The sequence below is a fragment of the Anabas testudineus genome, chromosome 8 (assembly GCF_900324465.2).
Source record: "Anabas testudineus chromosome 8, fAnaTes1.2, whole genome shotgun sequence".
Taxonomy (NCBI): Eukaryota; Metazoa; Chordata; class Actinopteri; order Anabantiformes; family Anabantidae; genus Anabas; species Anabas testudineus.
The window spans coordinates 11696817-11722501 of NC_046617.1; the positions used below are offsets into that span (position 1 = coordinate 11696817).

The 25685-nt window shown below is 43.4% G+C and overlaps 1 protein-coding gene across 1 annotated transcript in view; it reads left to right on the forward strand.

Moving 5' to 3' along the window:
* The window catches only part of adgrl1a (adhesion G protein-coupled receptor L1a), an 85296-nt gene that overhangs the window by 14054 nt on the left and 45557 nt on the right, over positions 1 to 25685 (forward strand). Inside the window, exon 2 of the mRNA XM_026352095.1 lies at positions 23930 to 24100. Within this exon, the coding sequence (XP_026207880.1) occupies positions 24031 to 24100 (70 nt within the window). The 5' untranslated portion in view covers positions 23930 to 24030. The remainder of the gene's footprint in view (positions 1 to 23929; positions 24101 to 25685) is intronic.

Below are 25685 nucleotides of genomic sequence, written 5' to 3' on the forward strand. Positions count from 1 at the left end.
ACCGATTCAGTTCTAACGCCAAGAAGCGTGTGTATATGTTTGTTTATGTGTGTGACACTGATGATGTTGATGTAGGGACATTCGGGATGAGGTTATTGTCTGTCCTGCAGGCCGTCCTACACTTCTCACCTCACCTCTGTCACTAAAGGCAGTAGCAAAACAGCACTGCCTGTGAAGTGAAAAGAATTAGCATGACATGAATACACGCACATTTACTGTCCCCCCCTTCTCTACCAGCCTTTCAGTTTTTCTGCTCGCCTGTCTTTATCACCATCTTGTCTGGCGTGGCTCCGTCTCCTGCTCCCCACCACCCTTAGCTGCAGCATGCTTGTCTGACCCTGTCATAGTCTCCTTCAGGGCCTGTCTCTTGGTGATCAAGCTCCATTATTTATGCTGTATCGTGTTTCACCATCAATTCCCGCAATGGAACAATTGAGACAGATTTCCTTGACTGTCACAATAGCAGTGAGACTCAGCAGAGGTTGGAAATAGGATTAGTCTTAAATGGAATTTAATTTTCACTGTTGTTGTCTCCAAAGCCTGTCTCCCACCCAGACACCATAACGTGCTTTTGTTGTACTTTCACCACTTTGTGTTGTGTGTATATATATATATATATGTAGATGAGCGACTACTGCTGTGCGGCACAATGGCAGCTGAACTATAATGCCCATGTGCAACTCTTCATTCTTTTGTAAAACACTGTGATGCAACTGTGCTGCAGTTTTGTTCAGTTTCATTCAAGTGGGGGGTATGACCTGCATTACAGGTCCCCAACCAGACCCTAAACAGGATGCTGCAATTATGTGGCATGCTCTGTAACAATTCAGCTATCAAGGTGCTGCAGCAGCTGGCCCTTTGTTGACACGAAATGCACAGTATAAGCAAATGAATGAGTAAACAGATAAATGAATAAGTACTGTCAAAGTGTGAATCAATGTTTATGGATCGGCATCCAAAGACCTGCTGTGCTGCAGATGAAAGCAGTGGTTGCTGTGCGTGTGTGTCACAATGTTTTTTAGTAAGAAGGGGTGCGAGCTAGGTTTATCTTTAACTGTATACAGTTGGTTTATATGTATGATGTGTTCGTCCTTGGGAGCTGAGAGGCATGTGGCTGTTTGTGTCAGCAGCATTTTTTGTTTCCTGAATTGCGGTGGTGCTTTGTGATGAATTCTGTTTGGTGTTTTTCTGACTTCCCTTCTCTTTTTTTTTCCTCACGCTTAACAAAACATGATCAATACTTGAATTAATGTGTAAGGAAAGAGGCAAAACATGTCGCACTGGCCTTGGCACAGGCTGCTGCCCCATAACCCCCCCCTCCCGGAGAGACTTCAACCCAGCTCACCCCAGAGAAGAAACAGCAAGAGTAACAGTGCATATGGAAACGAAATCAGTATTCATTTATAATGAACACATTATAGGGGTAAATTGAAACACATTCAGCTTTTTGACTAGGTTTTTTTTTTTGCTGCTGTATTAATTTTACTAATTATTAACTGAGAGGTAATTATGCCTTGCTGCACGGCGATGCCTCTTGTCTAGGAAGGTAGTGGTGTGGTGAACGATGTGTGCGGTGGTGCGTGTGGTGAAGAGTATTGAGAGTGTATGTGAGGAATAAAAAGCAGTGACTACAGGATGACTACACAGGTCACAGTTGTGGCTCGGGGGCGGGTTCATGTGAGAGTCAGTGTTTGTGTGTTGTGTTTGCGTGCGAGTGACGTGTGAAGGTGTGAAGCACAAGAGGCACAATTTGTGATTTGTGCGGATTGTATTTCTGTAATCTGCTCATATCAAATCAACCAGAGCCAATAATGCAACACAGAGTCAAATACTACACTGCTCCTTCTTCATCTCTTACTTCTCTCTTTACTCTCAGCGTCTCTGTGCCCCCCCCCCCCCCCCCCCCCCCCCACCCTCTCTCTGCCTTTTTTCTTTTCACTGCAGTGGGAGCCAGCTTTGGTGCAGAGGGAAAGATGGAGTAAAGATGGAGAGGGATAGAGAATGACAGACTAGAAAGAGTCAAGGAAGATGGATGGTGAGAAATGGAGATAGGACTGAAAAAGAGACTTAAAGAACAGAGGAGGAGATGGACGGTGGATGGGACTGAACAGTAAACCATTACTGCTCTGCTTGTGCGTGCTCCTGGTAGTGCCTGATACCAAATCAAACAGCGCTCTTTCTCTCTATTGACACACACACACACCAATAGACGTACACACACACACACACATACTGGCCACAAGCATTTGAGTTTGTTTTTGGCCAGTGCTGGGTGGTGCTTGGCAGAAGAAATTAAGCCTAACAACCGTGGCATCTGTCTCAGCAGCAGGAGAGTCCCGCCTCCCCACCCACACATGACCTGCCCTGCTTTCATTCACTGAGCTGCCTGCTGCCAGCCTCAGGATGGGCCGCTGCCTCCGCCACTGCCTGCCACCCCCCTCCGTCCCAGTCTCTCTGCACTGCCAAGCACTCTGTGCCCGCGCCCATGTTTCCCCCCTAGAGCAACAACCAGGAGCCTAGCGATATGCCTGCTTCAAATATTCATAACAGCCACACTGCAACCCAGAGCTCTCTGCTCCCCTCCATTTTGAGAGGCAATTCTTAGGCTTTAGCTGCTGTTAGCCTGAACATGGTTTCTGTGCTCCAAGTCAACTACTCTGTGGTTTAACAGTGCGTACTGTAAGTATTAAGCAGTGCGTTGTCTTCCCAACTGAATGTGCATGGAGATAAATACGTTTATCTTATCTTATCGTATCTTTGCTGCCATCCCTCCTTAAATGCACTTCTAACCCTCCCCCTCATCCAGGGCACACACACCACCCTGCTAAAGGGTTTGTGCAGTTTTAAACTACACCAAAACCCATCTGGAGCCTGGGAAAAGCAAACTAGCACACATGCAAAAGAGGCACTAATGCTATACTTAGGCAGGCACAGGCACACACATTGAGCCAGTGCATAATACATGCAAAGACTATTAAGCACAGAAATGTATCTGGACTTGTCTGCACACAAAAATGCAGATCCACGAAGTGATGTGGGAGGCAGCTTCCAGGGAGAGAAGTTCTACTATGTGTCTCCTAGGAAGCCACAGGCTGGATAAACATCCATGTGGAGCAGCGGCAGATGCCTCCGTCTCCCTCTAATGCCTGCTCCTCCCCTCCTCTCCTCTCCCTTCACATCCTACCACCTACTCACTCACTACATCTCACATCCTTCTCTCTTGTGTTCTCCTTTCTCCCCCCTTTAATGAAGACTATCCCCCACCTGCTCTACCCCTCCCTCTCAATCTCCCTTTCATTCAGCAACCTCCCTTTCCTTTACTCACTCCCTGAGTTGTCTCCAGTTCTATATTTTTCTCTTTCTGTTTCTCTTTTTCTGTTTTCTGTTCCCATCTCTTCTCATCATGCAGGCTGCTTGCTAGCCCAAAGACCTGCTGCTTATCCTCTGTATTCACTCATATCTGCAGATTATTTCTCTAGGGGGGTATCCAGTGTGTGCTCTCCACCATAGTGTGTTATCTAGCTCATCAAGTGGGTTGGAGTGGATCAGGATGGGTGGTAGTTGAGGCTTTATGCTCTGGCTTGTGGCAAACAGGTGGCCCATAGAGACAAGCACAAGGATCAGTAAGTACGAAGTCTTTCTATCGCAATCTTTTCTGAACTGGCATGGTTTCTTAACAACAAGCCATTATTTGTTAAGGCGTGCCATCAATATCATGAAGTTGTGAAGCTAAACAGTGAGCCCACCAACTGCTAGTGAGCTGCAAGATGGATGGGATGGCTGCTGGAACTAATGTGGCAGCTGAGTCTCGAGGCATGAGCCTGAATATCTGGCTTAGCAGTTAAGTTCTAGAGCTTTCTTTAATGTGATTATCTTAACTGCATTTGGGCATCTGCAAATTGGCATTGATCATTGTGGGCTGACTGGCTTTTAACGGCTGGGCCACAGTTTAATGTTCCTGTCAGGGACAGGTTATCATGTTATCCTGTTTCTCCTGTCTCCTGTCCTTGCACCTGCTTAATGGCAAGCCATCTTTGTGAGGGAGATGGAGGCCATGAAAAAGAGAGCAGTGCAAAACAGAGCCCTTATTAAAGCTGTCCTCTAAGGCTACCCTCTGACTGATTCACCCTGTAAATCTCCCCTTTAATTGGAGAAGGCACAAGAAGAGAGGTACTGCCTCAATCTCCAATGCATTCTGCGTCTCTAAGGATGGATGGGAGAGAGAGAAAGATGGGCACATAGACAGACAAGCAGAAAGAGTGGACCTGAGAATGTGTGGGTGGAGGCCAAACAAAAGTCAGAGATATTAACACAATGAGGGTTTGAAAAGTGAGATGACATATTTACATTCACCTGGGACATAGCAGGTGAAAAGATGAAAAGGTAACAGTACTGGCGAGAGACAGGCAAAGAGGTGCGCCAAGGCTGACGCAAGGAGAGGAGGGAAAGGACAAAGTGTGAGGAAGGGAAAGTAATGGAGGTAGATAAATAGAAATGGCTGGCAGTGAAAGAAAAGGAAGGTATGTGTGTGTGTGAAAGACAGAGAGAGAGAGAGAGAGGTAAAAGAGAGACAGGCTGATTTCACCAGAGTTGCAGCCTGAGTGTCCTCCCTTAATGGAGTTGCCATGACAACGGTGAATAAGAGAGTCAGGCTCCAGTAGAGTGTGTGGTATGTGGATGTCTATGTGTGCGGATTTGTGTGCGCGTGCTCTGTTCCTCAAGTGATTGATTGTCTGTGAGACAATATACTGTAAGATACCGTAACACAAGTGTACCTTGGGCATTTTTTTGTAAAGAGGTGGGTGAGAGTTTATTTCCTTTTACTGTTTGTTTGGTCGTATGTCCTTGTATGAATGACAAAGGGAGGTAGGGAGAAGGAAAGGAGCAGCTTCTCTGGCTGTGTCATTGTCCTTCTTGGAAAAGCCAAGTGGGTGTGCAGTTGCTCTTGTGTACTGGTCATATTGAGTGAGGTTAGGTGATGTCATACCGATCAGGTGACATTGTTTGGAGAGCCCAGCTGTCAGGGAGCAGTGGCAGTCCCACTGGAGTGCCAATCTGTCATCATTATATTAATGACACGCATAGCACTGCTAGCAATGTCATCTCTTGTGTGTGCCAAAGCTAACGAGCAGCACCCTAATTGTAAAATTAATTGAAAAACATTTTGATTAAAGACCACCCTCCCCACCCCAGGCATCCTCCATCTTCATCAGCTCTCCTTCCGCCCTGTGCCACCATCTTTCAATCTCCTTAGTTGTGTCCTTTCGGGTTTCCTTCCGGGCCCAGCAGCTCTTACGTTCACACTCTATTTTCACTTTCTTTTCACTATCTCCACCGGCATTTACATCTCTGACCTTCTCTTATTTTCCTCTGTGTGCCGTTTGTCCTTCAACCTTTTCTAACCCACGACGTGTTCCCTAGCCCATCATTTTCTCCTCCCCTCAACATACTCATTTTCTAGTATCTGTCACTCTCTTCTATCGTTAGGCAAATTACAACTCTTTTATGTGCTCGATCTCCCTCCTCATCCCTCCCTCTCTCTCCTCCTCTTTGTTTTTTCCCATCAGGCTCCCCTTCGCGCTACTGTCTCTCCTGTCTTTTCTCCTCATGTCTCCATTACTGTCTGTTTTACGCCCTCCGTATGTCTGTGTGTCTATGTTTGTATGCAGTGGTGGAGTTGTAAGGGAAAAGGGAGTTTATAAGGTGCTTGCCTGTGCCCAGCTTTGCCTTTTTACTACACAACCGCTCTCCCTTAGCCCTGTAGCCTCAGAGGCTGGTCAGTCTTTCCATCTGACTTATTCATTCACACTCTTTCTCCTTCCCCTCTCGCAAGCAAAGCTCCAGAGGCAAGGAGAGAGAGAGAGTGATATGACTAGTGTACATCTCCACTGGTCTTTTATTCTCGAGCCTCCCCTCTCATCTTGCCACTCCTTCTGCTGCTCTCACTCTCAATTTCTCCCCTGTGTGGACTGAGGTTCAGTTTATCATTCTGCCACAGGCTCTATGGCAAGATTTCTGGCTTTTGTGTAACTGTGAGTGCGTACACAGACGTGTGTCTGCTCTCTTTCACACGTCATGATCTAATTAAGTAATTGACACATTAAGTATTGTAACTCCTTTTGTGTCCCTGAGAGCATACAGTAAGTGCAAAAAAGAAGTTGTGCAAGAGAGTAAAAATATAGATATGCCAGCTTAATGGAAGCACCAGAGCTCATTAATGTCACTTGTTGCAATAATGATATAGACAAGGAGGAGACACCGATCATCAGCAAACATCAATATTAGGCCAAATTGATCGGAACAACAGTTTGTCACCATGCAGATCGACTTCCCTGCAGGACACCAGGCTCCCAGGGGAGGGTGTTACTGCCTCACCACAGGCTCCTATGTTCGTTTATCAGGAGAAAACATAGGCACAAACATGCCACCCTGATGAATATCTGTTTGGTGCATAATTAGGTAAACATAGCTCTTAGTCAATAAGACAATAGATTCATGAATTAAATCTTCCTTGGGTGTTAAACAACATGGACACAACTCCAAATTCTTCATGTTAGCTTTAATAGCTAAGTAAGAGAAATAAGAATATATCCATAAAAAAATAATATCATATACCTGATAAGAGACTTGAACCCTGTCTGTTCTCTGTTTTCTGTCAGCTTTTATGCAGTTCGCACCTTTTGCTCCTCTGTACAGGACCCAGACTATCTCAGAAAATAGCTGGCATTGAAAGAAAAGATGGCAAAGTAACTGTAACACCGGGTGGTGTGTTGCCATAGAAACGCAGCGTCACAGCTCCTAAGCACATAACACATTCAGTGTCATTCCCTTCATTGTGATTCCCACATCCATGGATGGAGCGGGAACAGGTGTGATCAACAGCTTTCTTAAATATTAGAGGGGAGGCACAAGGGAGTGTTTGGCACCAGGAGGGATGGTTTGTGCCTGAATTTAGAGCAGAGCTTTTTCTGGTGTAATGACGACCTTGGGGAAAGCGCATGAGACAGGTCTGAAGCTTTGTCAGCATACACTGAAATGCAAAGCAAGGTGGTATAGGTGGAGGTATAGTTGCAAAGTAGTAGTTGCAACTTCTAATTTGTTACTGCATATAGCTAATTCAAATTAAATGCTGCCTGTTAATTACAAGTGCTTGCTAATACAGCATTCTTCCATGTATGCCCAGTTTTCTCCCTTTTACTCTTATAGTCTAGTAAAACAGAGTAGATGCCAATGTTGGACAAGATGTTGAATACGTTCCCCTTAATGCGTGTGTGTGTCTGTAGGGGGCTGGCCCAAAGGCAGATCACCAAACAGCTGTGTGTTAGTGCCAGTGAGTAGACATTTGGTCCACTCGACCCGTAATGCTGGCACACAGGATGAGTAGCGGTGTCCAAGTCCTCCTCTCAAATCCTCTGTCCGTCCATCCATCCCTGCTCATTGTCCCCAGGGCAGCAGACGGCCCCAGCTAAATACTGATCTGCCTGAATAGCCACAGGTGCAGCAGGGGGTCTGTCCTGCTGCCAAATGTTGTCCTTTGGGCTTATGAGAGGGTTGTGGAGCTCTCTCGCTTCTGGAAGGATTGAAAAAGCTGCAGATGCAAGTGTTTGATCAGCCTGCAGATACACCAGGAAATAGGAGAGGGTGAGCCTAAAGTGGATAAAGAAAACAGAAGATACTGAAACAGCAGAGAAGAAAAATACTGATGAGGATTTTGCCGAACTAGAATAATTCCACTTTTTCAGGAGTGTTGTGCAGCTCTGAGAATGAGCAGAAATGGATTGGCGGTCTGGTTGTAGGAATGGACACTGCAGTATGCCTGCAGCTGTCCTTAGGGAACTGTGTTTGGTATGAATGTGTGTGCCAGGGGTATCTTTAGAGAAACGCGCTGCAGGCTTCCCCTTGGGAATGCAGAAAGGGGAGGGTATAGAGAAGTGCCCTGGTTTCATGTCTCAATCAGGAAAGCTTTGGGAGTGCCTCTCAGGGCTCAAGTAGAAGCTAACGTCCATTTGTAGTGTATTTAAAAGAGAATGCCTGCACTTAAGGGCTACTTATTGCTTCACGTAGTCGAATTGAGACATGGAGCAAAAGTAGATATGTACATGCGTAAAAGCCTCACTACACTCAAAGACTGACACATAGAACAGCAAATCTCTCACTCTCTACTCTCTCTCTCTACCCCCTCTCTCTCTCTCTCTCTCCCTCTCTGGATGCCCTTGCTTTCTCATTCGCTTTATGTCTCCCAGGACAGTGCTCAGAAATGTTGAAATGGGGCCTAACCCACGAGGCAAAAAGGGAGAGTCATTTAAGATAAGTTAAACAAGGGCATTTAGATTTTAAAGGGCCATAATCTTCAAAAAGGGGTGCTTTAAAATCAATTGACAAGACACATAAAATGTAAAGACAGATTGAGAGAAGCTGGGTGTAGTTGTTGGCAGTTAATTGACTTATTTTTATGAATGACCATGTTTAATTGAACGCCATTGATACTTGTTTTGTGTCTGTCTTTGCGTATGTGCATGTGTTCATGTCTCAAAGTGTGGGTAGTGTGTATGCGTGAATGTGTGTGCATATGTGTTTGCTGGGCAGCGCAGGTGGGCTGGATCAGTATCCAGAGCAGCACTGAGCCAGTGATTCAGCCTGCACAGTTTGGGCCCGAATCCAATCAGGGCCTGGCTGTGATGTCACAGTAACAGAGCTGTGTGTTTTATGGGATCTGGGAGTGGTAAATGCCATGAATCACATTGGACCTCTGTGTTGGTAAAGCTGGCTCGTCGGGCCAGAGGGCAGACTATCACGCTATAGCTATGTGAGCATCAGCCGATTAGATGATTGTGTGTAGTTGAGTTCCCATAAATGTGTGAAGCATGGTGTTTGATCTTCTTAACTTACACAACCTCCTTCTTTATTCTTGATCAAACAGTTTAGTACACTTATCTTTGCTTTCAGAGTGTTTACTGTAAATTTGAAAGTTGCTATTTTATGTAACAGGTAATGACAGTGACACTGGAGCCAAAGCAGTTAGGGCACTCTAATTATCTACTGTATCCCGTTTTGATTGACAGCACTGTTAATTCTAATGTGATTAATATTTAAAGGTCCCCCTCCATTTAAATGCCTCTATAACTTTAAACAGTCTAGTAGAGCACACACCAGGTCTCTAGCACCCAGTGAGTCAGCCTGACCCAGACCTACAGCGGAAATGTTCCCAGCTTTCACACCACTAACAGTTAGCAGGCCAGAGGGGCAGCGGATGGCAGGGTGACAGAGAGAAGGAAGTCACAGGAGAATGGCTGTCACTAGCAAAAGGCCCCTCTCAAGGTATCAGAGGCGAAACAGGACAGGCTGGCAAGAGAGAATCTCTGAGAAAGTTGACCTTAAAAAGCTTCACAGTACCACATATTGCTGTAACACTCAAGGACTGTGAATATTTCATCAGCCCTTAAGCGAGTTGTAGAATATAGAAGATTTGCAATAACGGTAGAGCTATAGTAGTATTACACTGCTATACTGTGAAGTCTAATATTATGTCTCAGGCAGTATAGAAATAGGATTTTATGTTTTTATGCAGAGTCCAACCTAGCCTTCAGTATTAATGCATATTCCTCCACTGGGATGTACAGTAACACAGATTAAGGAGGAGGCTGGACTGTGATTACTCAAACTAGAAACCTTTTTTAGCCTGGTGTTTATCTGATCAGTTGAGTAACCAGCTAGCCTCTCTGCATATTAATTATCATTAAATACTGGCCATAACATAAGTCATGTTTATTAATCAGGTCAAAGAATAACAATGCATACTGTACATGCAATGTATTGCTGGAGATACAGCTGCAGTGTTGACATCAGTACATACGTAAGTAAACAGTGGAGAGCCCACAAACTGGATCTCATAGACAGTCGTGAGTGTAACAAAAAGGGAGAATAAAAATAGGGGAATACAGAAACAGACATGTGAGAGGTGAAACCAATCATGCAGAGAGACAAATCTTAGGCCTAGGATTGAGGTGCAAGAGGTGGGAGGTGTGCAAACTTGTGAGACTGTTTGTGTGTGAGTGTGCGCGTACGCTGACTGTGTGTATGCCTGCTCTGCTGCCCTGGTGACTTCAGGTGTTATCTTCTTAGCTTCCAGACGTGACAGTGAGATAATTAGAAATGTTAACATTCACCGGGGCTTGTACTTCTATGAATTCTGTGTTTCTTTCTTTCTCTGTCTCTCTCATTTGCTCTTTCTCCAGTCTCTTTTTCATAAACACACACTCACGCACATACACATTCTCAAATTCTATTATCTTCCTTAGCCCGTATTATGAATGACACACTTAAAGCCTGGAATGACTTGTCCATGCAGCAGTGGATCACAATTAATGTCAATGCCAGCGTCTGTGGAAATAATTGTTACAGCTCAATTTTTATGCGCTGATAAGAAATACTTATTTTAATTTTGTACACATGATTATTAATTTCTTCAGTTAATTTGTTGCAAATCAGATAATTCATAGCAATAGTGTGAATCAGTTAAGTACAGTACTTTTAAAAAGGAACAGTAAAAAGGGTGTAAATGGAAGGATAGTAGTGGCATTAATGGTTACTAGTCATAGTTGGATTAATCATACTATGGGATAAGAATTACAAAATAGCAATTGCATTTTATTTTCTTGAACATACGCAGACAACATACATCTATTTTTGAGGCAGTCAACAAAACCAAGCCCGGTTTACTGAAGCAGTAGGACACTGTTGAAATTCTGACAAATGTCTTGGCTCAAGGAAAGAGAGAGAGGTACAGACATGCTCACTGGAGTGTTTCACATGGAAAAATGAAAAGTGACAGAAAGCTGACAGAGGGATGACAACCTTGTTTGTCCTTTACTGGATGATCAACATGTGTTACGTGGATATGGGTCCCAAAGGTGGACAAAGGGCAGCTGATACGCAGGGTGTCACGCTCCACTGGAATCCCCTTGCCTTTAAATTAGAGTCCTAACTCAGTTTACCTAGCTAGTGGCATAAGCTGTGGAGCAGCGTGTGAACATTGGCGATAATGAAACTGCACACCGTCGACATCATTAAAGATAATCTTGGCTCATTTTGTGCTGGGACACATTATCCCAGGAATAAGCCGTGAACAACAGGAAGAACTAATTTTGCCAGAGCGGGGCACATATGCACCTTCCTACTATAATTTTACTGACTCCCTCTATTCTTCACACCTGCAATTCTTGGTTAGGGGAATGGATAAGTACTATAGGTTGGTTTGCATGAAACAGAGTCCAGGTCAAGGCAAAAGCTTGTCTGAAGGCGTCTCCAGCGTGTGTCTAATTGAGCGCTGTGTAGTTAATTGTTTGTGCGTAGGAGGGGAGAAATCAATCTGTTTTCTCACTGCCATGACTTCTAGCCCCTGGGGTGAGAGAGTGGAGCTGGCAGACACACACACACACACACACACACACACACACACACACACACACACACACACACACACACACACACACACACACACACACACACAGCTCTGCCAAAAAAAAAACCCCAAAACCATGCCTTGCAAGTGCAAACACACAACCACGTGCAGACCCATACCCTTCTTCTACTGGCACACACATGTACGCGCACTCCTCAGAGGAAGGGGATGTGCATGAAGGGTTATTGAGTCAGGGTAAAGTCAGATCCATCTATCGATCGGCCGCTTGCTGAGAGAGGAGTCAGGAACGTGAGACCTGCACAGGTCAGAGGGCCAAGAGACAGACGGGATGAGAGACAGCAAAAAAGAGAAAGAGAGTGAGAGAAACCTACAGAGCTTACAGCTGGGAGCGGTCCTCCCACACCCATCTTCTCTGATTGCATAGCCAGTGTTCTGCTTTGACATGGATATTCAGTAAATCTCTGCTCAGCCTCATGAACATTGGAATAAAATTTCTTAAATTTGTAACTTGGGTCAGTGCCACATATGAGATGAGGGGAAGACATAAAGTCATACTAACTACAGCTAATTGTTTTCCATATCATAGCTATAGATTATTCTAAACTATATATATATATATATATATATATATATATATATATATATATATATTTACAGTGAACCACCATGTCAATTAACATATAAATGTCTTCTACAAATAATGCATTAATTTGCATATTCAGCTAATCAGCTCATTTGCATGTGTTTAGTTATCTTTAAGGGTGTTTCAGTTTATGACTGAGTGCTGCTGTCAGTGAAGGCTTATTTGCATTTTAAATCTTTCACTATGTAGAAAAAACTGTTTAGTTTCCAGAACCGCCCACCCCCACCCCCACCCCACAGAGCCAAAACAGTTGTGCTGGTTTAGGGGGAATTTGCAGCAATTAATAATTTACTTCTCTTGTGAAAGGGATCAGAGCACCAACTCACTTCTGATTCTGTTTGAGCCACCAAAGCTCTTTTCCCATTGGCTGACAGCAGCTGGTGGAATGCCAGAAGAAAAGTGACAACATGTCTACGACTTTATATGATTTTACCATTCAGCAAATTAGACGATTAAGAAGCTAGTTAACCAGTATTAGTTAACATATGTGATGATATATGAAAACAGCCTGAATATTTTTATGCCAGAAAAATGTTGTTTGTCGTTTTTATACTGATACCGATCTAGCACTGTTGTAAAATGGTTGGTGTGACAAAGCCTCTGCATGCCATGTTATGTTAGTGCGTCTGTACTGTAATAACAGCTGAGACAAAGCACTGTTAATTCAACAATCAATCATCGATTTACAACACATAATTGGTTTATAAGGCTATTTCAGTCCTCATAAGTAAGTTTTGCTGCAAAAACCTGCTTTTCTCACTAGATCTTGATCACCGTCGTAGAACTGTTTGAAGCTTCACTTATCCCATGACCCGCTATTGCATTTTGAAAATAGCAGGTTAGTGTCACAAGGCTTCTGTCTCAAGGGCTCCGGTGGAAATGCACGTAAGACCCCCCTCGATCAGCTGTGCGTTATTTATTCAGCGAGTCAGAAACTCCTCCATTATTGATGGGAATGAAGCAAACTTTCACGCTGATGATACGTGAAAATCGAATGAGAACTGCAGAGGAACGGCGTGAGCATGGGGATACGAAAGAGGCATGTTGGGGTTTATGGAGGGGTTGTAGAGAGATATATAGAGGGGAAAGGTGATAAGGTCTGTGAGTACAAACAGTACTATCCTTCAGTTGGACAGCAGCAGCAGGCGCCATGAGATGTGTGTTGATTCATCTCCCTTTATGCTCTTGGTTTCCTTTCTCTACTAAAGCTTTTTACCCGAACAAAGGCAGACAGAGGGAGTGATTCAGAGTGACCAGACGCCCGAGACTCCCAGAACATAGGGAGAGAAAGGTCACATGAAACATGAAGCTCCATGGAGACCACCATCTAGAACGAAATGTGTTCAACTGATGTTCTCAGGCCTATGGGGACAGAGCGAGATAGAGGGAAAAATAGATATTAGAAAATAAACAAAAAGAGAGTATGGATGGTAGCAGAACTGTGTTAATGCACGGCGCATTGTGTGTTTCTGGGTATATAGCATAATTATTTATAGTGGTGCACATAACAACATAAAAATATAGGAGTGCTCAGTCGGTGAGGGAGGTGGTTAGCACAGACCCTCTGGATGCTCTCCATGCATTAATGGGTGTTCACCTGGTGTGGATCTCAGCAAAGCATTTCCAGCACAGCACTGTTGGTAATTAACAGAAGCAGACAGTGGAAAGCAGCACCTGTTACAGCCTGACTGACTGAGGCCCTGAGCTCTGGGCTCTGGGCTGTGTCTCCCACTGCTCCTCTCTAATAATCAGACCACCACCGCCCGAGCCTCCTCTGGGACCTCACAGTATGAATGTAAGCGCTGGTGTGATTACATGCGTTCTTCAAAACAAGAAACTGGAGTCAAAAAAGAGGAAGGAGACAAAGATGGGGATATTCGACAGGCAATTTAGTAGCAATAGCAGCTTGGCACAAATGGCTTAAGGCATTTTGTGTTCTTTTCTGTTTCTTCCAGCAAATGTGCATGATAGTGTCAAACAGTTATCTGTCCTGCTCCAAGACAGTCGAGCTGCAGGGTGATGATGAAACCATTATTGTGCTTGAATGCATCACACATCTTTTTCCACTTCTGTCCAAACTTATTTATACAAACACCAGCAATTTCTCTGTCACTGATACAATTGTTTCAAATTAGACATGAACGAATAAAGGATGTGCTTTTACCAATGAGTGCAGATTCACCTGAATAAAATGACGTGTTAGCGCGTGTCCATGCATGGTTTTTTATACTACTGTATATCTTTACTTTCACTTCCCCTCAGTTACTCCTGAGTAGCTATTAAGGCTGCTACTGAGCTGTATTTGGGACAGTGGGGAGCAGTGAATATATGTGTGTATGACAAAGGTAGACAGAGAGAGGAAATGAGAAGGGCAGTGAGTGACAGCCATGTTTTAAAATTGGGGCATGTCAGCTAGGCCTGCTGTGTCAGAATCTCCTGATGCCCACTCTGCCCATCCTAAAGCTGGATAACCTTGGCAGGCAGATTGGGGTCACTACTATCAAATTAGATACATCACTCACATACAAGTATACATACACACACACACACACACACACACACACACAGTTGCACAACACAAATCAGTCAGACATGCATTTGGAAAAGGACAGATATGTTTGCATCCACATAAACTAGCAAATACCCGTTGTGATCTTGCAGTGTTCAACAGAATTGTCTGGTTAAATCCGAGGGCTTTGTTGAATTGCTATAATGATCCTAAATTTCTTATTCTGCTGCCTGAGTGCCAGAGAGAGAATGCACTGTTGATAAATGTCCAGAACGTGCATATGAGACAATTATTTGCTATTGTGAATCTCCAATAAGTACTTGTCCTAATAAACAGCAGTCTCAAGAAACATAAACCTCAAATATTAATCAAACATAATTAATTTTATCAGATAGGTATCATTTTTTTTCATTTTCTTACATACCTCCCAAAACATGCAAGCCCTCTAATGCTACATACGAAACATAAAGTCCATATACAAAGGCAAGAGAGAGAGAGAAACAATATCCGATTTCTGGGATATTGTTTATGATTTGTTGCCAACAGGGAGATGCTATCGATTTGCGGGAGACTCATGGAACTGCTGGGAGAGGTGGGATGTCATGGAGCGCTTAGCGCCACCATACGACCTACTGAATATGTAAAAGGCTATGAATGACATGGGGATGTCAAGCTTGGACTCTGCTCATACACCTAAGCTGCCTGTTCACATGGGGATCGATGCAGTAACAGACACATTTCCTAATCCAAGGTGGGACATTTGTTACATAAACCACAGGCTTATGCTCGTCTACAGAACTTGACATGACGATGCCACTGCAGTGATTGCAGGAAGATCTGCCGGTTGATGGAACAGCTGTTATTATGTGAATAAGAGCCCACTTATCATTAGCAAAGGTCAAGTGTAGTCAACGTCACCTAGCAGCTTCTCATTTTTAGCCAGTGCTAATGCTGCATTTATTTAAAATGACAATAGAGCTTTCTCATTCATTAATCTACGAGTAACTTGTTATCTAACGTTTGTTTAATGAGTCCGCTCAGAGATTACCCGGACTTTGTCCTGCGAGTGAGGGTGCGTTCCCTTTCAGTCGATCCGCTCAGCACAACACCAGAAAGTACCATCTGTTGTTGTATCACACTTCTTTCCTTCAAGACACTGGGGTTATATACATAATGTATTGTTTCTAATAATGTAACTGGCTCTATTTTTACATGCTGTACACAAAACTGTGTGCTTATTGTGTTACGTTATTCCTCCGGCACGCTCATCACAATGAATACCTGCCCACCTGAAAACCAAACGGACTATTTCACCAAGTGACATTGCATGTCACCCAGACTTTCTCCTGCTGTGTGCTGCATGTCTGAATGAACAACTCAGAATGTCAGCAGAATGTCATTCGCATATGGGAAAATGGCTTAAGATTGTTTGTGAGGGAAGATGCTACCTCTCTGTAACAGTGTTGTACAAGCTTAATATGTTTTTACCTCCAGTATTTGGTTCAGGTAGATCATAAAAATACAGTGTGTCAGATGTCAGATACATATGTAATGAATATTACATTAGGTAGATATAACTATCAGATAAGAATTTGTATAAGAAGATGGCATCAGAAAAAAAAACACAATCTTTAATTATTTAATCTTACTTCAATGAAATACTTATTTTAAATCAAACCTAAATCTTTACAGTAGCACGGACACATCATCAATAGGTTAGTGACTTATTTCTCACCCTGATAGGGGTGCTAATTCAAGAAACTGTCCTATGGGTTATCAGAGGTTAGGGTCAAGTGACCTACTTGGTCATGACAACTTGTTGCTACATACAATTCGTTATAAGTTAAGGGAAGATGTATGTATGGCAGACAAAGTTTTGTTTTTGGTCACTTGGACATTCTGGGCTGTAACAACAAGTGTGTGAAGAGTATGTATGAAGTGGCAAGTTGAAGATGTGACAGAATAATTAGTTGAAGGTGCCACTGACAAAAAAGATGGATACTTCCATTGTATGAGTCTCACCAATGTGATGAAAAGAATGTCAACCTATTTTTAAATGTCACTGTCTTTTTGTTCTGAATCCCTGCTCTACTTTGTGCCACAGATCTAAACTAGGTCAACGTCACATGTGGCGCCCCGGTGGGTTCTACAGTGTGTATACGTGTGTTCGTGTGTGCATGTGTGCGAACACGTGCAAATACTTCAAGCCATGATTGCGTGCTTCTTGCCATACACCGACACTAACACTTAGGAGGGGGTTTTACAGTTGGCCTCGAGTAAATCCCAAAGGTAGCTAAACAATTATGAATCATTTTTTTCTACATGTAATAATTGTCTACCATTCCCAATTAGCTGTGACTATGCATTATCAGCCAATTTTGTAAGTTGCGGTGCTCTTTATTAAATAGAGGTCTGAGTGTAAAAAGGTTGTGTGTGTGGATGCAAAGCAACTTATCATGTGTTCGGCTTTGTTGTTGTGCAACTTTAATGTTAAGTGTATATTTGGCTATGGTGTATTGTACAGTAACTCAACACTGAGGCTGGGGGTTGCCCTGTTGAAGCTAACAGATTAATAGAGACTGATATTAACACACACAACTCACAGCACTTCTGTCCCTAATGAAGATGGATCTAGCCAGGCCCAGTGGTGCACAGGCACTCGGGGTGGCAGCATGCCAGTCACAGCCAAGTGACATCTGGGAACGGCTCAATGCAAAGGGCGGGAGAGAGCATGATTCACCAGAGAGTACGATTTCATAACATTATCATGCTATATCATAATCCATAGTTGGTGGCTCATAAGATTAATGTCAAAGCCCGCAGTTATCACTCTTGTTGTTTAGGCTTAATGGTCACAGTGAATTATTCATTTCCTCCTATTGATTTGCCATGCAACTCATGCTGACAAAGTTGACAGCGCAGGTTGACTGATAGATTATATCTAATTTGACTGTGAGGTTGGGAAGCATGGGGAAACAAATGGAGTAGAACATGAGATAAAATCCAGAAAGCCAAGCCAAAATTATATGTCAGACAGATGTACACATTATGCCGTCCAGCCTTCTGGAACCACTAGATATTTTTATAGTTCTCTATGTGTTTAAATCAAACTTCCAAGGCTCTACCCTCCTTATTTAATAAAAGAAATTACTATTTTCAATTTAATTCATCTTAATTTTTCCACCAGATATTGGTTAAGAGTTGAGTGCCAAATCATGCCAGAGGATTCATCCCTGAAATATATTAGAGCCCATTAGAGTGTGGCTGCAGCTAATGTTTGTGTGAGAAGACAGGTGGGCGCTGAGGTCACTTCCCTTGGCAACGGTGGTGGGCATCACAGGGCAACCATTGATGGGTGGTGACACTGCCTCCTGTTGCATCAGTAATAATGAACAGTGACAAGCTCTCCAACAGAACAATAAATCACTGAAGACCAGGCTGGGTAGCATGCTCTCTCTGCTGCATGGTGTCAGTGCTGATGAACAGATGACTGGCTAGGGGCAGACTATCTCTATCACTCGTTCACATGCAGGCGCTCTTATCACCCATGGCGAACTCTTCTCAGATGGCCGTACACGCTGACTAGCTTGTGCATGCGTCACTCAGAAATGCCGGGCGCTTACTGGTTGCTTGTAGGCAGTGAGGTTGTTTGAGACCTCCTACTGTTTCAGAAACATATAATAGTTAAAGTGTAGACTAGATAGGAGGAGGTGTACGGGTTGGAGTGTGTAGAAAGCTGCAACTGAGGGTGGATGCTGTAGCAGTTAAAAGTGTTACAGGAGTGTCTATTGAATAAAATGAGAGGCGCTCTCTCTCCCCCTTCCTTTTGCTGTTACCTTTTCGACAGCCATACTAGCGCTGTTTGATATCCCACTACTGTGTTCTGCAGCTCTGCAGATTCCCTTGTCTCATTTGCATTCCCTTAAAGCATGCTTCCATTAAAGTCTCCCCGTTTTTTGTCTCTTACCTCTTTCCTTCTGTTTCTTCAAATAGGTTTTTTTTTTTTTTCCCTGGGTTGCTGTTTTAGAGGGAGACTTATTCCCTGTTGACTACACAGCCTATCCCCGCTCTCCCTAAGTCAGTAATCAAACACATTGGCCCTAATACACAGGCCATTACAAGAGCTCTGATGTTCCATCTGCACACAGCCGGCACAATGGTGTCATTATATAAACAGCCCTGCTGCTGCAGCCAGAGATACTACCATACCAGAGCTCCGGCCTTAACTGACCTACCACAGTAAATCGAGAAGTGTTGGGATGATCTGACCTGAATGTGCTTGTGTAGTCACTTCTAGCTTAACAACATTATCCATCCTGAATGAATGCTCTAGTGTTAACATTACAGTAGGCTATCAGTTCTCATTATGGCCGAGTGGCTGTGTGGCTGTTGAGCATCTGTGCAAATGTAATAGAATCACGTTGTTGTGAAGGAATAATATCTAATGCTATTATGCTGTCTTTGCTAGCGATAGCCTAACCAAAAAGGATTAGGGAGATTAGTGATAGGCCCAACTGGAAGATAACAATGAAGGGGGGTTGTAGGGCAGCGATTTATACAAGCTGGTTCAGTATCATATTGTTTCTGCAGTGACATTGAATCAGCCTTGTTTTGACGACTGTTAAGTGCACAGAGATAGGCTTGCACAGTTGGTGGAAAATTATATTTACCTTGTGTTTCTGAAGTTATAAGAGTTCACAGTTTTAAGCCGTCAGTTTCCTGTTATTCTCAATTTCATAGATCGCGGTGTCGGGTCATTACAGGCCTTGCCCTTGATGTGACTCTATCTCGTAGACAGAGTGATCTGATTCCACGCACTCTGTTCCAAATCATCACTTTGGCTAATTTGAATAATCACTGAATTAAATTTGACTGTCATACCTCAGCATACTGAAAGGCAGGTTTGACAGTAAAAACACAGCCTCCCACTCAGCGAAGCTCGATCGCAGATGGTGACGGTAATGATATTTCATGGTATGTCTGTTAGGTTTTGAAAGGAAAAGTAGGATAATTATATTCACTTTGGCGAGTGATTAGTTTTATGGAGGTGAAGAAGTAATTAATGAATTCTATCTCATCCTCATTTATTGTTACACTTCCTTGTATTGCTCCCTCTTGCCTAACTCAAGAGAGTAGAAAAGAGTATCGAGTGTGACAAAGCTTCAGCACCGATGAGTCAGATGGGGAATTACTTAAAAGCCCCCAGGCAAAACATACGTTTTTGTCGTTCTCTGCAGTCTCATCAAACACTAATACTACATGGCTAGCCTTCACCGAGTCTAGTGATACTTTCCTTTGAAATAACCTGCCTGTCTCAGGCTTGACGGAGACCACAAACCGACAGCACCGAGTAAAAAATGTAGTTGTTTTCAATTTATTCCCATTTAAGTGGATGTTGGAAGTTTACTTGAATTGAATTTTTACTTGATTACAAATATTTAATGCAGCAGTTTGCATCACTTTCTGATTTGTAAGTGAGATGTGATTGCCATTCAGTTTTGCATGCTCCACTGTGTTGGTTGCTAGGAGGCAATCATTTCCTTCATAGCGGGAGCTTTGCTACTGAACCAACTATTTGTTATTGAAGCATCTGAAGCATAAACATCAATCCTAATAGCATGGGAAATGCGGCTGCTGCTTCAACTTAAGGTGCAAAGACTTAGAAGACTCAGAAGAAACTGCCCATCATAGTTTATGTGAAATCTTTAAATCAATCACAGTCCTTTTCCCAAATGAAGAAATTTGTGTGTGTTTTTCCGCTTCCCTTTTTTTTACCCCGTTGCCTTGGATGATTTCTACTTGTTCATACAACATACCTCATCTTCAAATGTATTGAAATGCTAATTTAGATGTTAGCAGTTGCTGAGGCACTTCATCACTTCATGTGAGTAAAACATTTTAAGCTTTTAGTGCTGCAGTGTGAGTCCAATCAGTGGGGTGGATCCGTATGAACATGGTGGCCAATCGTCTCACACACACACACAAACACACACATACACATAGTAGACTCAAACTTATAATTGTCTTCCCCACCTAGATATCAGATTCCCCCCATTGGAGGGGAAAAAAAGAAGAGAGCCTGAAGCTGTAGCTGCTCTGAGAGTTGCACCCGCTTTTCTAATTATGCAGCAAAAACTGTCTACATAAACTCTTTGTTCTCCCTCCTTTTGATTCTGGTTGGGTAATGTTCCTAAATGCCCCATTCTTCTCCACAGAAACGATTTGTGTGATAGGGTAAACATGAATGGTTCTCATGACAGACACACGCAGCCTTTAACAGTACCCCCCACCCTGTACAAAAAGAACTTGTGACACGAACATGTTCTTGATGAGCATGTCTGCTAAAGCAAACAGATTCTAATGATCATGGTGATTATCGTAATGATCCAATAGAAGTGGATAATGAGGTTATTTGCTTTGGATCAAGGCAGCCGGTAAATTAATAGCTGAAGAAACAGAGGGTAGCATACGAAACGAGATGACAGAGCTGTGTACTTAAGTGCAACTTTGCTGGTGCTCACTTTGGGCAGCTGCGTGTATCCCTTTGTGTTGATACAGCTGACTATCATTGGTCCCGCCGCCTACTGTCTCTCACGCTCGCTCTCCTCACCTTTCCACCAGTGCGGCGAAATTGCTGTCCATTCTCCCATTTTGAGGGCTCCGGTCTCACAGGGATATGATGTTCCGCTCTATTAGAAGAGAAACAGTGATGATAATAATGGTGGATGTGATCAGTGCAAAAGGTCAGCCTCTAGCCCCAGGCATGTAACATCCTCCAAGTAGGGAGAGCGCAGAGGGCAAAGACACCCATCCAAAGACTCCTAACATTCCTCCACCCAGAGGCAGACAGACTCATAGACAGGCAGAAGAAATACTCTCCTTTGCCATTGCTTCCTGCTTTCCTACTATTCCTTTGCTCTTTGCACTTTTTCCAGTAGCTTCATTTGTTCCATCTGTTACTTGTTTATTAGTTACTCAGAACGCATGTCGCTTCCTGTCTTTCTAGTTTCTTTATTCCCTTGTTCCTTTGTTCTGTCTTCCCTTCATTTAGGCCTTCCTTTCTTCCTGTCTTCCTTCTGTTCTCCCTTCCTCCGTACCACATTGAAATTGAGTGTTGCATAACACTACCTTGCTTTTTGTCAGAAAATAAAAGCAGTTTATTCGTCCTGCACTTTTCTCTCCTTCCCTGCTTCAATCCCCACCCTTCCCTCCCTCCCTCCCTGCTTAGCTTCCCTGGCCCTCCTCATCTTCTAAGACCACAGGAGAGCTATTGTTGAACTGTACAGACCGAAGCGCAGTCAAAAGAAACAAGAGGAAAGACAGATTTGCCTATTAAACCACAGAAGTTGGGGAGGGCGTGAACTAAGGCCTGTCACCGCACAGAAGGGGATCACTTTTTGACTGTTAATAATACAGCGAAATCAGGGGGGGTCATGCCAGAAAAAGCAAAAGCCAAGCCTTCTGCAGTTCGAAATCACATGTCTATCGCTACTTGTTTACTGTTTTTCTACTGTTTCTTTGTCTCTCCTGCCCTCCCTTGGAGCGTGTCCTTTTCACTCAGCTGCTGCTCATAGAGGGTGGTCACAAACAAATTCCAACTGAGGCACAGGCTACACTAGTGCAGAGGTTGTGTGTTGTGCATATGATAGAAATAAACACTGTTCAGAACAGCTGCTGTGGATGTGATTTGTACTTTGTGTTCTGCTTTTGTTCTTTCTCCCTTCCTCACCGTTTGCCCTCCCCATCTCTCTCACTCTGTCTTGCTCGTACTTTACGACATCCAACATACTAATCCACCTAGCGACACCCGGGCAGGTCGATGACTGTGGGCCGGCCACAGCCACTGGGGAGGAGGGTAAATATCAGAGAAGGTCAGGAAAAGGAGGGGCTGGAAAGGTGGGGGGGAAGCCAAATCAGTGATGATGAAGAAAGGGTTGAAGTCACTCAGGACCTGCCATCTTGGCTGCCAGGAGAAAAGAGTGTAGCCATGCCTGTATGTTGTTGGGCATGTTCCTAATATACAATATACAAAGATGATCAAATCAAAACATGCAGGAACTTCTACAATATTATTAATGAGTCAAAATCAAAATCCAGTGCTCTTACTCTAAAAATTTCCTTGTTGTTATTTTCAGGGTTAAATGCTGCATTTTTCTGTTAGAAGCACACTGTTAGAAAACAGCAGGTATACTACAGTATGTAGTAAGCTCATTCTAGCACATTTATGTTGACTTTAACCATTATTTCAAGTATGAAGTGGAAACATCTAGCTGCCTTGTGAATTTCTTTGTGATTCAGCATGACATATCTACTTTTGGAAAGGGTTGGCTCTTACTAATTGCATATAGCAAATTGTTGAAGTTTGAAAAGGTCTTTGTGCTTGTCAGCCTAGCACAGGCAGTGTATAGAAGCTGAATCTATGGATCTGAGCGTGCAGGGTTTGTCTGTATTTATATAAAATGTGTATTGTGTCTTCATGTGTGAAATAAAGGGGGGTAGAGTAAAGTCAAGTCAGTAGTCAAGACAGTTACAATAAACTTATTTTGGTTGATGGATAATTGCAGTCAAATTAAAACACAAAAAAAAGAAGCCCACAAAGAGTGTAGAACATCATCACCACACCCCAAAAAAACTGTGCACACAAATAGACAGTTGAATCTGTCTGTTTCATCTGCAAGCTCCGCAGGATGAGTATTAGCTCTTAACAGTGCAGTCTCTACTGTTTTTGTCTTTAAGCCCCTGGAGGGGCAGAGCAGGCTCTACTGTCAAAAAAACTAAGCTTAAGTTCCAGATTGTGATTTATTTCATTAGGCAAATGAAACGTGCAAGCCCTACGGCACTGTTGACTGAGTCACCACTGTTAACTCTGTTGCTTTGTGTGTATGCTCATACACAAACTCACACAGAAGACATGTATTTTTCATTCGCTGAATATAGCTCCATTAACAGCTCCAAAACATATGTAGCATGTCTGATTCGATCAAGTGTTCAAATGCTGTAGAGTGATGAGCTGGTAGTGGCAACAGCTGTTGCCATGCTGTCCTGCACAAAATGGCCTCAGATCTCTCTGTTGGATCATTCTACCTGACCACCAGAGGGGGAGCCTTGCCTCCTCTCCTCTCCTCTCCTCTCCTCTCCTGATATAACATTTAGCATGCCATACCAGCCGTGAGCTGCTCAGTTTTGTGTAGAGTTATTATCACATATTCCAGTGATGAATGCAGAATAAATAAGTCAACACTGTCAAATTCAGATGTCCGGAACTGTAGCATAATTCCTCTTTATCGGCAGTAAGTTACTGATTCTTATGAGGTATTTACCCCTGTCTGTTATTTCTTTCCCTCTTTTCATGAAGGATCGCCCTGAGGGAGGTGTAAGCAGAGGAAGTGCTATCCCCTCACCTGTGCCTGCTGATCACCTGTCCGCTTTAGCCCAGCCCCTTGGTCAGCCTCCAACATGGCTCTTGCAATCTGGATCATCTTTACCTGTACTGTAGCTTTCAGCAACGTTGCTCCATCCTCGCAAGGTACGTAAACATAAAGTAACATTGTGCTGTATTTTTAATATCATCACATAACTTACATATAGTATAAGTCGAGTATGTCTTTATTCAGTATTTAGATTGTATATAATTACTATTTCTACACCGATTGTGATATTTATAATTTTGAATTGCTTCACTGAGCCGTCTTGGAATGTTGCAATCAAGCTTATGTTGACCTCACGTTGCCCTGTAAATGGCCAGACCAGGTTATTGCAAATGAGAATGTAATATTTATATGTCAGCATTTTGATTAGGTTGTAAATATAGTGATTTTCCAGGCTAGGAACACTGCACTTCACCAAACTGTTTCTAGGAGACAGAGAAAGAGTGTGAGCGAGTGTGAGTGAGTGTACTGTATGTGTGAATGTCAATAAAATTTCTTGTCATCCTGATGTTAGCTGGAGCGTGGCAAGAGTATAAGGGGGAATCCGTGCATGTAATGGTGCCATATGTGTGACCTCCTTGAATGTCCCATGCACCATAAGAAATTTCATTTTATTTGTGTGTGTGTGTGTGTGTGCACTAGTTTAGCTGTTGTAAGCCTGGCAGCAGGTGACCTGGTTGAGCTGAAGTAATGCTGGAGGGTGAGGGTGTTGGAAGGTGTGCATGAGGGGAGGAGCAGGGATTGTGCTGGGGAAGGCAGAGGACCTGAGAGGGAAAGGAGGGGCCGCTGGGTGTCCTGCTAGTGGCCTGCCACACAGCAGCACACCATCTGCTGTATGCTCTCGGTCAGCTCTGTGCCAGTGAGCTGCTGGCTGATGGACGGTTAGGAAGAAGAAGAAGAAGAATAGCACGAGGAAGAGACATGGCCACCACTGGGAGGGGTTTTGAGTGAGGCAGGAGGAGTTAAAGAAAACAAGGGTGGGAGGGTGCTCGTGTTTGTGTGCGGTTTTATCTCTCCCTCACTGCAGAGGCTCTGATTGGCTAGGTGTACTTCTAATTTGAGTAGGTGCTGTTTTTCCATCTTAATTTGGCTGCTTTTGTACCAGTGGATTTGTGTAGCGTACGTTCTGTTCCATCGGACACATTTGGCCTATGGCGCTATGTTGTTTTGTGTTTGTGTGGGTGTGCGTATTTGTGTGAAAATAAGCTTCCAACTATCTGTGTGACCTGGCACTTGGGGAGTATTAATAATGCATTAATAATCAATTGACTGTTATCTGTATCCATCCACAAAGCACAGGCACAACATTTGGTTTGGTGAAATGAAGAAAATCTTTTTTTTTCCAATGGAAACCAGCACACAGATATGCGCACTGACACATGCTCATGCACACCCACACCATTGTTGTGCACATAATTTTGGCAACTGAATTTTGGCTGAGAAATATTCTATCTATTGCAGTGTGACCAGAGGAACGGCAGAGAAAAAGGAAATAAATGAGCTCGAATTTAAAGGAAAAAGGCAAAAGTTTCGATGTGGCGAGAGCTGCTGAAATCAGTCTCAGGCTAATCAGAGCACATTTGGAAACCTGCAGGGTCATCACACATGGCTTCACAGTCTAATGTGTACCCCTGCTCCTCCTCTGTGTCCTGACTAATCTGCCATGCTTTAACCTAACTCTAG